The following is a 13,970-nucleotide window of genomic DNA, read 5'->3' on the forward strand; positions in this document are numbered from 1 at the left end:
TTAAATTTGCAGTGTGTGCATGCCCACTTTTGTGTTAACTGCTTAGTTTGCATTGCAGCGGACAAAACTTTAAACAGAACCGAATTAAAGTACTTGCACCCATGTGTAAGTAGCCAATGGCCATTGGCTGTAGAGTTTACAAGTCTTGATTCACAACAGCGAAATTAGAGAAATAAATTCATTTGCTTTGAAAGTAATTACAGGCCTCCAATTTTCCTTCAAGTCTTTTGTACTTTTTTCCGGTATTGATGTGAAATGGGTCTTAAATTGTTTATATTGAGGTCTTTAAAAAGTCTTTAATTTGGCTTGTTGAAACCTGCACAGACCCTGAAAATATGCGATCGGGACTTCCTTGGTATTTCATGGAGAATTTGTCCTGTGCTCTTGTCAATATTATACATGAAACACAGCAAAGTTATCTTTGTTCTACTAAACCAAAGCATACGGCTGGCATTTCTGTCATTCAGGATAAATATTTACTAGTGGTAGCTTAAGTAGTCAGGAAAATAATGATACTGTGGGGGAAGGGGCAATGCTATGTATCTTCGTATTTTTATTTTCCCAAGTGCTGAACTGAAATATAAAAACGTTGGCTATTTTTAAAGGGAATAGTTTGAATTTAGTCTGCATCTTGTGAGATGGTTTTGTTAGCGATGATAATGTTATTCCTTGATAGCCAAATTTGTGTCTTAGTGCAGTGTCCTGTTTTTAGTGCAACATCTCAATCTCATGCTCATTTAGCATGTCAGTGAGTTAATTGAAGCCAGGTAACCATTCGGAAGCCTTACCGAAACATCCTACCACCGCTCCTACAAAAGCAGCCATTCAGCTCTTGTACAACACTCACATTTTTTTGCGTGACGTAAAGAAAACCAGTTTGTCAGGTGATTATGCGTGGATATTTGGCAACAGCTAGCACTAACCTGGTTTTATTTTTATTCTGTGATATGCAGGATGATCTTTTGCTGTGAATTTTTTGTACCGTGTGGATTTGGAATTTTCAAATAAGGAGACAAGAACGCGAGTAGTGTTGTCATGTCGTGAATGTGATATACTAAGTCTAACCTAAACTGTTGTTCATCAGTACACATTCACTGGGGTTCTGTAAATGTATAATGCATATTTCTTCAGTAATGCCACAACGTGTCACTTTTTAGCTGATTATTTCTAGTTTTGTGATAAGGGCTGTCCGTCACTATCAAATATTTCTAGAATCAATCATACTATCAAATGTATTATTATTATTTTTTTGGGGTTGATTAATGACGAACATGATCAGTTTGACATTATTGAGGGCTACAGAAATCTGAAATGTACTATTAAGGGACTGAAATTTGAAAATCTGGACAATTTTAAGTTGAACAATGGCTCCAAATAGGCACGTGCCGGTTACCGGTTTCAAGGTTTACTGTGGTATGAAAATGTCACGGTTTCAAAAGCACTAAAATTTTCCGTCATGCAGTAGCACGGTATTAGCTATTTTTTATTTCCCAAAAATGCAGCGCGAAATCCGTGGTTTGGAGCGGCAGCGCTCACTCCTCCCTCTCCGGTTGTTGCTCTGTCCTGTGTCTGTCGGTGACACTACACCTGAGCCTTTTCCCCCGTCAAAAAAGACAAAGTCGCTAGCATGGGAGTACTTTGGCTACCGAAAATAAACAGACAGTCGCGGCTTAGAGGAGGAAAAACAGCTGATGTGCAAGACATGCTTGCGGAGGACGGTTGCCAAGGCAACACCTCCAACATGATTTTACATTTATGTGACCATCATTCATAGGTTTACACAAAATTTAAGGTAAGTAAACGCTGTCATGAACATTTCCCACAAGCTACGGGAGTTCACCCCAGCGTGTTTAAAATTGCCTCGCGATGCTAAAACAAATACTGTAACGTAAGGTTGTTAACGGGGCCGATAACGTGGCTAGTTCACGTGCCAAGACGGCTAACTAGTTTCCTCTCTACCATTAGCCTATTTTTGTAAAGTCTTTGTAAAGTCTAAGTCCAGTTCTTTTTTGTTGTTGTTCTTGTTCTGTTGTTTAGCAAAATTGAGCTGTGGCTGTAGGTTTCGTCTATAAGTTCTATTTATTTCAATTTTATTTAAAATATTTCAGTTATTTATTTTCTGTTATTTTATTTATTTGAACATTGTATTCATGTTGATGTTCCAATTTGCAAATATGTTGTGCAAAAATTTTTTAAAATCCTGTTCAATTGAAAAAGTTTTTTTATTTATTTAACCCATACATCTCAAAATGACACATTTTAGAGCTATAATTGCAATACCGTGAAACCGCGGTATTTTTGCTTAATGTTATCATACCATCAAAATTTCCTACTGGCACATGCCTAGCTCCAAATGTTTCATCGACTATCAAAATAGTTGTCTCATAATTGAATAATCGATTAGTTGCCAATCAATGAATTAATTTTGACAGCCATAAAAACTTCATGCTTCATGGTGTCCGAAAAAAGTGGTGTAGGGTTTGGCATATCTGTGTACATTGTGGCTGAACATTATAGTTATACTGTATGTTTAATTTTTTAAGTATTACAAACAATGCACATAGGTGGGACTGTTGCTGACTGGTTGGCACAACGCCTCACACTTCTGAGATCAATGTGTTAATCCCAGGCTCCAGTTTTACTGCATGAAGTTTGCATGTTCTCTCTGTGCATGCGTAGGTTTACTCTGGGTGCACTGATTTCCTTTAAATCCTAAAAACATACACGCATTTGTTGAATTGAACACTATAAATTGTCCAGTGACTGTGCGTGTGATAGTTTTTTATCCATGTGTGCACAAAGTCTTCCACAAGATTTTTTTTCCCCCTGAAACATGAAAAGTTGCCTTGTCACTAAAATAAACTTGCTTGAGGAATGCTTCATCCTCAACAATGCATTCCAGCATATTGAGTGCAAACTTTCTTCGATTTGGCTTGTCATTTGGCTTAAGTGCTCGGAACAGTTGCATTTTGTTGCAGTTGTCTGGCAGCAGTGTGGCTGTAATTCATAGGCGAACGTGCAAAGGCTGGTGAAACTCCATCGATGTTCCTCAGACGTTCCTGGTCGCCCGCTTTTTTCTTTATCCAACACTGTCTCCATCTTCATAAATGTCTTGTGCCATACACAAATTGATGGACGCAGTTATGGATGTCCTAACCAATCGGAAATCATGCCAATCGCACCATTTTTCAGAGGATCGGAATCGGGTGAAAAGGATCGGGTTTTTACTTAAAAAATATATTTATGTTTTTCTGCTTCATGCTCGTACAGCGCCACAGCCCGTCTCTCAGACCATAAGATGGCTCCAGTAATCCATGTGCTTTGTTGACATTTCTTCAGCAAACTGTTTGCGAGCGTTCTTGTGTACCGTCTTCAGAAGAGGCTTCCTCCTGGGGTGACAGCCATGCACACCAATTTCAGATAGAGTGCGGCGTATGGTCTGAGCACTAACAGGCTGACCCCCCACCTCTTCAATCTCTGCAGCAATGCTGACAGCACTCCTGTAACGAGTCACATGAAATTTTGGAGGGAAAATGACAAGCAGTACTCAATTTGGACATTTAGGGATGTACGTTTTTTCAAAGGGGTGTACTCACTTTTGTTGCCAGGGGTTTAGATATTAGTGGCTGTATTTTGAGTTATTTTGAGGGGAAAATAAATTAACTCTATTATATAAGCTGCACACAGACTACTTTTCATTGGGTCAAAGTGTCATTTTGTCAGTGTTGTCCCATGAAAAGATATAATTAAATATCTGCAGAAATGCGAGTGGTGTACTCACTTTTGTGATACACTGTAGGAGCTTAATCTTTGACTGAATTCCTTTATTTTCAATCATTCAAATGTTGTATTTGTAGTATGATTATTTTAAAGCACTTGTTTCATAATCACGTGTGAGCTAATGACATTATTTTATCAATAACCCTTTCTTTAGAACTGCCAAACAGCTTGCATTCCATTGCCTGATCAATCATTAGTTAGTGTGTTCTCCTGTTACTCAATCCGCTAAACTGAAACACCACGTTGCGGAAGAGCGATTAAATTTAGCGGAATTATCTGCCGTGTCTCACATGTGACAATGGAATGAATAAAAAATCTGAATAAAAATGTTAACTATTGCCAAAGGCAAGTCAAGGAAAACCAGTTTCGACTCCCACTTGTCCCTCAACAAATACAGTCTCCTTTGCTAATGTTCTGATTCCACCTGCTGGTGGCAAAGTGAAATAACTCCCTCTTGTCTGTTCCCCTCAGGATTTGGTGGATTGGAGGAAGCCCCTGGCGTGGCAGGTAGGCCATTTGGGAGAGAAATACGATGCTTGGGTTCATCAGCCAGTCGACAGGCCTATCCGACTGTTCGGGAACCCTTTCCTTGAGGCGAGCACCAAAACGTCCTGGTAAAACTCTTTTCTAATAAGAATTCGTAACTGCTGGAATAGCCTAAAGGAGTTAGATTTTTTTTTTTTTAACCTCCACATGTGGATCTTTAAGGTCATTCCGTATTTGGAGGACATTTATACATTAAAACTTGTGATTTAATTTTTTATTTTTTATTTTGGTAAATTTAAAATTAGTGTTGTTTTTGGTAGCTCTTTTATTTTTTTCTTAGTCTTAGTCTTTTGGACAATAATACTAAACTAATACTAGTCTTAAATTATTAGTCATATTTTAGTCATTTCAAAATGTGTTTGTCTTCGTCTAGTTTTGTTGTGCAAAACGCAGACTAATTTCCTCTAGTTTTAGTTGATGTTTACTCAGTGTTTTCGTCTGTCAAGTTAGAAAAAAATAAATAAAGGTTTCCAACTATTTCGAATGAACACTGACAGACGAGTACTTATTGTAGCTTCCACAACAAAAATATCACAAACTTGTTGATAATACACACTCAGCAGGAAAACATTATTTTCAATTAATTATACCCACCTGACGCCATGAACTATATGTTAAAAAATGTTGTCCAAGAGTTGAAGAGAATGCTATGCTAAAGCTACGAGTTACATTTAGTGTGATAGTCACTCAGCACAGACCTTTAAAAGGTAAAGTAACATTGCATATTCTCTCCTGCCAAGATTAAAAAAAAAAAAACGTGTGTGTTTCAAAACAAGCAATAGGGAGACTGTAGATTACACTGGTGAGTTGGCGGGGACGCAGCACGTCACATGAGTGACACAACCAGACAGTGCTACGATGCAGTCTAACTACACATAAAAATGTCACACATTGTGAACATCAGACGAAAACTATGGCGAATTTTCATCTCATCAGACAAAAACTAATTTCGTTATGATTTAGTCTCCAAAGACACATTTTTAGCTCGTTATCGTCTCGTCATGGTCATGAAAAAAAAATAAAAAAATCATCCGTCAACGAGTGTTTTAGTTATAGTCATCGTTGACGAAAACAGGACTGTTTCAAAATATGCACTTTTAGCACCGTCGTGTTATTTTTTTATTTCCTGTAATTTTTTGTCACACATTGCCGGTTCGTGTTGCAAAAAAGGTTGGGATCCACTGTGTTGTAGTACATTATAATCAGGGGTGCACATAATTTTTTTGCCCAGGTTCTCAGAGGAGGACCTGGAGATGTGACTTGGTCCTCATTGAGCTTGAGAGCCAACCCGCCTCATGCGATAAATTTATGACAAGCTTTACTTAGAGCCAATTAACTTTAATTAATTATATTAACAATTAATGCTTGATTAACATCAACTCGCACAACAAAATTGCCATTATTTTGAAGTGAAATGTAAAGACATAAAAAGCACCGATTCAAAATAAAGGGCATTATGCGGCTCCCACATTAACTCCAAGCCTTTTTAAAAGTGGGATGTCCTCCTCATAAGACCTCATTGAACGTGCATGTTTAGCTTTGTAAAATGCGAGCAAAAACACGTTTTTCAGTGCATGGCGCTGTTCATTACCTTTATTCCGCCACTTGTCCATAGGGCGAGTGGGGTCCTGTTTGACATCGATAGTTTGCTTAATTGCCACATGCTCTCTGTTTTTTTCGTGAAAGTTTGGATGGCTGAAATTCTTTGACCCTACATAAAATGCGCTGCTCTTATCGGCGACATTGGGATTCTCACGGCACATTTTGTACCGCATTTCCGTGTGAGCATCATTTGCTTCTCGCCATGGTACCTCCTGTCGCCACTTTTCAGCAAAAGTCCTTTTTTTCAGTAGCTCCGGTGACGTCTCTGTCGTCTGTCTGTCTTTTGACGGGGGTGGGGGAACAAGGAAGTAATTACTCAGTGTGGCCTGCCTCTTCGACATTTTGAGAGGTTATTTTCTCGTGTCCGCCGCAAATACAGTGGTCAGCCATCGGTACGCAAAAACGTATGGAAACCGTTGAGGGCCAGCGCGTTTGTCTACGTCCAGTACGCATGCGCGCATGCGGACCACTTATGTGCACCCCTGATTATAATAATAACAGTTCAAAAAGATTAAGTTGTGCTGAGGAAAAAAATACTATTATTACATAAAAATCTGACATTGTAAACAGTTCCTCACAATGTTACTCATTACTTGAGTATTCTTTTCAACAAATAATGTTTTACTTGTATTTGAGTAAATTTTTGGATGACTACTTTTACTTTTACTTGTGTAATGTTATTAAGAAGTAACGCTACTTTTACTTGAGTAAACTTTTTTGGCTCCTCTACCCACCTCTGTTTAATACATAGATGAAGGCTTGATTAGCTCATTTTACAGATCAATGGTAACATCTTCATCACATGATTTATTTGATCTGGCATAATCACAGTAACGGTGTCGCAGGTAACATTGAAAATCTGTAGAATGTTAGCTTTTTCTCAGGATTATAAACTACCTAATTATTTAAACTTATTATTGTATGGATTTATTAGGTATAATTACATATTTTCAAGCATTCTCTCTCTCTCTCTCTCTCTCTCTCTCTCTCTCTCTCTCTCTCTCTCTCTCTCTCTCTCTCTCTCTCTCTCTTTGGTATAATCCGAAACTGCATGTTTTAATATTTTGAATGGAGATACTTCAAATTTGAATTGTGAGATGTAAAACATCTTCAAATTCTGGAATGACTTTTAATGGAGTAGAATGTTTGCCTCACAAATAAAGAGTCTTGACTTTTAAATCTGACTTTGCTTGGGTTGTCCCCTCGTATGCCGGGTAATTTTCTTTATTGTGATGCAAAGTTACAAATTATAACATATCATGCCACTTGCTTTTTTTATCACAGGTATTGGGTGCCAGTGGTGTGGCTTCCTCTTGTATGCTATCTTAGTTGGTCTTGCTACAGCACCCTGGCAAAGGGCACCGAGAGAATAGCGATCACCTCAGGTAACACACAGCAGTGCGTTCAATGTTCACAAACGCTCCAGATTGATATCGGCTTGATATCATATTTCATGCTGTACACGTTCATATTTTTGTGTATGCATGGGTGTGTGTGTCCATAGACTTCTCTTTCATGGTCCATAAGTACAGTTTCCCCCTGCTCTTCATGATGGGCTGGTTCTTGTGGTCCTTCATCGAGTACTGCATCCATCGCTTTGTCTTTCACATGAAACCGCCAGCTCATAACTACTACCTCATCACGCTACACTTTCTCCTACATGGACAGCATCACAAGGTACAAAAAACTAAGGCTTCCAAACTTGTAGACTGGAATCTGTGCAGTAATAGTTCATCACATGCTGGTATGAAGGTCCCTTCCTAAATATCAGCCCTCTTTGTCTCAGTGCAATTTAGTTTTATGAATATTTGTGTCTATAAATACTGTACAGTAATTTGCCATGCAGTATCACAATATGTAAATTACAATAAAATACGTACAGTATTCAGTGAAAAAAGAAAGTGGTACCAAAAGATACGAAAGCTTCGGGACACGAAAAGTGTTTTGCGAAGCTTTTTTCACTTCACATTCTGAACAAATTATTATTTTTTCTCGCCGGATTTTCTTGTGAGAGAAATCAACATGGGTTCCAACAATGTTAGTGCAGGTGGTGAAAAAAGGAAAAAGGTGAGGCTTACCATTAAAATGAAAATGGAAATGATAGAAAAAAAATATAACAGTCCGTGAACTGGCTTTACAATACGGCCGTAGAATGTCTACGATCTCGACGGTCCTCCTCTGACCTCCGCTCTCCAGTCTTTATAAGTTAAGATGACAATTGTTATTATTGTAAGATCGCCAAAAACATTGCCAGCTTTGCCAGGTGTTTAATCATTTATTTCAGAACTTGTGTAACACAACATGCTTACCGTCCGAGCAGCTGAACATGAAAAGTCAAAGTAAAAAAAGTCCTCTCTCATGCCGTCAAGTCAGCCACGCGGTGCGTTCAAGTACACCACGCAAAACACATCCACCACATTACAACCTGATTCATTACATTATTACAAGTATTATTATTATTATTATTATTACTAATATTATATTATTATTTCGATTTTTATTAATAATTAATTTGTTTTGCTCTGTGTAATTGCTATTTGCAATAGTACCAGCAGCATTTATTAAGGATTTAGTGTAAGTTGTCGGACTGTTGAACGAATTAATGGAATTATAATCAGGGGTGCACATAAGTGGTCCACATGCGCGCATGCGTACCAGACATAGACAAACGCGCTGGCCCTCAACGGCTTCCATACGCTTTTGCGTACCAATGGCTGACCATAAGCCTGTCGCAATATGCAATAATTCCATTTATCGCGCGATATATAAAAATGAAGGCGGTAATTTTTCCGCTGCGATTTATCGCCTCGCGTGCACATGCGTGCGCGCGTGCGGCAGACGTGCTGTTAAAAGTTCGGATTCCTCGTTACCAACTGCGCAAAATGCATCTTCGTTCCAAGTCCGGCAAAAACTAGCGCCGAGGCCAATCGTTCCCATCATATCCTGTTGTTCAATGTATACCGGCCGCATCAGTGCTCCGGAGTGACTGTGGACCATCTACAGCGCGCCGGTGTCGTTGACGTGTGGGCGCTCCCGTCAGGAGTGACATTTCACGCGGGTGGCTGTTTTTCGGCACAACGCCGGATATTTACAACAAAGTCCGCCAAAACATTGTTACCGACTAGGCTGCTACGAACAACCTCGCTTTGACAATAAACAGCTGATTGAAATTAAGAGCGCTGTGTCATATGCTGGTGTTGTGTAGTAATGAGCAGACGTTACTTCAGCGGCGCTTGTTAACTTTTTTAATGCGCGCACACACTAGATATCATGAAATGGCACACTAGATGTGCTACGTCCCATGCCATTGGCTACGTGAGCACAGAGTGATTATGGGTTACGTAGTCCATATACTACATCGATGAATTCTAAACTGTCATGACTGAATGGAAGTTAGGAAGGCCAAATCATTCCATACTAGTGACTACAGATAATGTTGCAAATATTGTTAATTCAGTACGTGACACAGATGGATTCGGACCACAAATAGGATGTCTTGCTCATGTAGTAAACCTAGCTGCTAAGAAAGCTGTAGCAATCAACAGTGTGCCTTGCCTCACTTTACAAACAGTAAAGATTGTTCTCAGCACTTTTGTACAAACATTTTTCAGATCAGTAAGAAGTAAGCACATACAGTAAATATCATGCACTAAAATGCATGTTTATATGATGGCAATTTAATTTTTGCTCGCTAGCAAAAAAAAAAAAAAAAAAAAAAAAAAAACGAAACAAAAAATATAATTGTTATTTTTACGGAGCATTAAATGTATTGAATCGGGTCGAAAATCGTGACCCCCGTATCAAAAATCGTACCGAACCGTGACTTAACTGTATCGTTGCATCCCTATGGAACACCATTGCAGAAGCTATGACGGGGAAAAGTTTTCATTTGCTTAAATGCTTAAGTTATTAAGTGTAATTTTTTTTTCTTTTTTAAATTTTTTTTTAACACATTTTATTTAATCTGTGGTGCTGTGCGGTATCAATATTGTTGTTTTTTATTGTTGTTATTGTAAATTGGTTAAAAAAAATTGGGGGGGCGCAATAATATCGCATATTGCAATAATTTATGAGAATAATTATCGCACACTAATATTTGTTATCGCGACAGGCCTAGCTGACCACTGTATTTGCGGCGGACACGAGAAAATCACTTCTTAAAATGTCAAAGAGGCAGGCCCCACTGAGTAATTATTTCCGTGTTCCCCCACCCCCGTCAAAAGACAGACAGACGACAGAGACATCACCGGAGCTACCGAAAAAAAGGACTTTTGCTGAAAAGTGGCTGCAGGAGGTACCATGGTTAGAAGCAAATGATGCTCGCACGGAAATGTGGTGCAACATTTGCCGTGAGAATCCCAATGTCGCTAATAAGAGCAGCGCATTTTATGTAGGGTCAAAGAATTTTAGCCATCCAAACTTTGAAAAGCACGAAAAAAACAGAGCATGTGGCAATTAATCAAACTATTGATGTAAGACAGGACCCCACTCGCCCTATGGACAAGTGGCGGAATAAAGTTATTGTAGAACAGCGCCATGCGCTGACAAACGTGTTTTTGCCCGCATTTCACAAAGCTAAACATGCACGTTCAATGAGCTCTTATGAGGAGGACATCCCACTTTTACAAAGGCTTGGAGTTAATGTGAGAGCCGCATATGAATGCCCTTTATTTTGAATTAGTGCTTTTATGTTTATTTCTTTACATTTCACTTAAAGTAATGGCAATTTTGTTGTGCCAGTTGATGTTAATCAAGCGTTAATTGTTTATATAATTAATTAAAGGTAATTGGCTTTAAGTAAAGCTTGTCATAATTTTATCGCAAACAGGCGGGTCGGCTCTCAAGCTCAATGAGGACCAAGTCACATCTCCAGGTCCTCCTCTGAGAACCTGGGCAAAAAAATTATGTGCACCCCTGATTATAATGTATTCTTATGGGAAAATCCTGCTCGACATACAACCATTTCGACTTACTAACAAGGTTCCGGAACGAATTAACTGCGTATGTAGAGGTACCACTGTACTGTAGTACATAATTCCCGATCGCAACAATATAAAAATGTAAGTACAGTATGTTGGACTATAAATGCAAACAAACAAAACATACACTCAACAAAGTGCTACACAATGCTCATGTATATGAAACAAAAGAAGAATATAACATACAAGTAGAATTGTACGATAATGACTTTTTAACAGATATTTCGAATTGTCCAACTCCATAAATCTCATACCAATATCAAACCGATACAGAAATATGCGGTCGTGGACTTAACATATTATGACTAATTGTATTATGATGCCCCACTGGATGCTTTAATAATGATAAATGTAATAATTTAAGGTTTTCCAAATACATTTTGTGAAAAATAAGAGAACAACTTCAACTGAAGTCATGGAAAAAGTTCATATATTGCACCACTATATTTATTGTTCAAATCAAAATAATGCAAACTTCAGTTTTTTTGGAGTTAAGTGCATGTGCAAAGTGCCAATAAGGCACTTATTCTGTCCTCAATGTGTGTGTGGTTACATAAATCGACAGATAGCGAACAAATCAGGCTCTAATGAGAAGTCAGACGCTGGAGTAAAGTTGAATTGGCTTGACTGTGGTCATCTTTCTCTTGGCAAGTGCACTGATACTTTTTTGTAAAAATGAAAACAACAATAATATTTATATGATAGTCTATGTTGTCAAAACACCAGACACACAGGCAGGCAATAAGTGGACATGGCAGCACTGCCATATGCATATTGGCCCAAAACCCATACTGAAAGAGCGATGTCCATATTATCCGATATCATTTTAATATGCTTTTATCGGCCACCCGATAATATCGGACAACTCCACTTACAAGCGATGCTTTATGAAGACACAAACAGCGAGGCAAAATAGCAAGCAATGACTACTGAAGTTAAGTGGTCTTCTAGCACACACGTTTGCTATGAGCTCGAGTAGTCATGTTATAACGTCTGTAGAATGGGGTGACATCACATTACAATAAGACAATCAGAGGACATGATGGTAAATTTTATGTGGTGTTTAAGTAGAGATAGGAACGAATTAGGCGATTTACATGTAAAAAGGCAATTCATTAGTCGAAAAAGTCATGATACAAAAGTGAATTAATTTCGCATCTTGAGGTGCCACTGTATCATATGTTGCATCATATTGATGAAAAGACAGAACATGTGAAGAAACCAATGAAACATGCAAATATGAACAAAATTACTGTAATTATTTCATTCTAAACATGGACATTTTTTGGCAATGTTTCCATATATTTTATTTTGATAAAGAATCTACGTCTTTAATATGTCCTATCTGTCTCTGTAGTCTCCATTTGACGGCTCCCGACTTGTCTTCCCACCCGGATTGGCCTCTTTTGTTGTTGGGACTTTCTACATGGTCCTCAATGGTCTGCTGCCAGAAATTGTCGGCATGTCCATGTTCGTCGGGGGGCTGTGCGGCTATGTGGTGTACGATATGATCCACTACTACCTTCACTATGGGTCGCCAAAGAAAGGATCTTACATGTACAGCTTGAAGGCCTACCACGTCAAACACCACTTTGAACACCAGAGAGCAGGTGAGTGACACAAGACCTGACAATCAGTGGTTCTGCTTTTACTTCTACTCATTCTTTAATTACCATTATCCCCAAAATGAGGACTTAGGGCTCTCTCTAGTGGTACTCCCAAAAATTACTGCCTGAGTACAATTGACTATTCTTAAATTCATTACAACTATATGTAATCTATAGGATGTTTAATATTTCAACATTTCATTGCTTTTTCATGGTCAGTACATTTGAGTTGAATTGTTTGTTTTATCCATTTTCCTTTCCTGTGTTTAACTGGAGATAGTTACTGCTTTACAATATTATACAGTGGTACCTGTACTTACAAAAGTAAAAAAAGTTGGTTCTGGAAGTAGTTTCGTAAACTAAAAATTCCATAAGTAGGGACACGTTTTCCATATAAATGCTCTTATCTCTTCAAAGCCCCCCCAAAATTCAGACATAAATGTTTTATAAAGCATAAAAATGCATCGTACTATTTGATTATTGCACACTAACAATAAAATGAGAGTTATGTATAATGTAAAAACCAGGAATAGAGTAAAGAACAAATGTTAATACACTCACGTAAAGCTGTCGGAAGACAAGGAGCGAATGAAGAGGACGCTTGGATACACACATACAGTAGAGGTCCCTCTTAGCCAATTGGCTGCCTGGAAGATGCTAGGCAATACCCAGTGGCAGAGCAGCTATAACTATGTTACATTCAGTACACTCTGGGAGCTGTGAGTAGCAGCCCGTAATGTATTTTTGCCTTTCGTATCCTGATTTCTTTCGTAATTAGAGGCAGTAGTTACACGTTCAGGCACGTCTTAACCTGAAAATTCCTCATGTAGAGACGTTCGTAAGTACAAGTACCACTGTATATACATTTCATTTTTAAATTTTTGATGAACACATAGAACGCTGCTAAATTTCAATGTAACGATGATTAGGGATGTCCCGATGGCATACCTTCCAGAACGTTCTCCTATTGGGGCTGTTTTTGTTTCTTTTTTCGGTTTTGCTTCCTGTTGTGTTGTATAAAACGTATATCTTTTTGTTTCTTTTGGCAATGTCATTGTATTTTTGGAATATGTTGTTACTTTTTAGTAGTGTTGCACCGATACCATTTTTTGGGCCCGATACCGATACCTGGCTGTGCAGTATCAGCCAATACCAATACCATTCCGATACCACCTCTGTTTGCAAAAAATATATATATGTGTATATGTGTGTATGTATGTATAAAGGATGCAACGATACAGTTAAGTCACGGTTCGTTAAGTCACGGTTCGGTACGATTTTCGATACAATTCAATAAATTTAATGCTCTCAAACAGAAAATACTTTTTTTTTTTTTTTGGAAAGGTTTTTTTTTTATTTGCTTACAAGCAAAAATAACAATGCCAAGCATTTTAGTGCATGATATTTATGCGCTTACTTCTTACTGATCTGAAGAAATTTTGTATAAAACTGCTGA

General features: G+C 38.2%; 1 protein-coding gene across 1 annotated transcript in view; it reads left to right on the plus strand.

The window, feature by feature from the left end:
* fa2h (fatty acid 2-hydroxylase) overlaps nt 1–13,970 on the plus strand; it is an 87,565-nt gene that overhangs the window by 68,117 nt on the left and 5,478 nt on the right. The window contains exons 3-6 of the mRNA XM_057836320.1: nt 4,252–4,394; nt 7,213–7,313; nt 7,433–7,605; nt 12,265–12,517. Coding sequence (XP_057692303.1) covers nt 4,252–4,394; nt 7,213–7,313; nt 7,433–7,605; nt 12,265–12,517 — 670 coding nt within the window. The remainder of the gene's footprint in view (nt 1–4,251; nt 4,395–7,212; nt 7,314–7,432; nt 7,606–12,264; nt 12,518–13,970) is intronic.

Source organism: Corythoichthys intestinalis, chromosome 5, assembly GCF_030265065.1.
Source record: "Corythoichthys intestinalis isolate RoL2023-P3 chromosome 5, ASM3026506v1, whole genome shotgun sequence".
NCBI lineage: Eukaryota > Metazoa > Chordata > Actinopteri > Syngnathiformes > Syngnathidae > Corythoichthys > Corythoichthys intestinalis.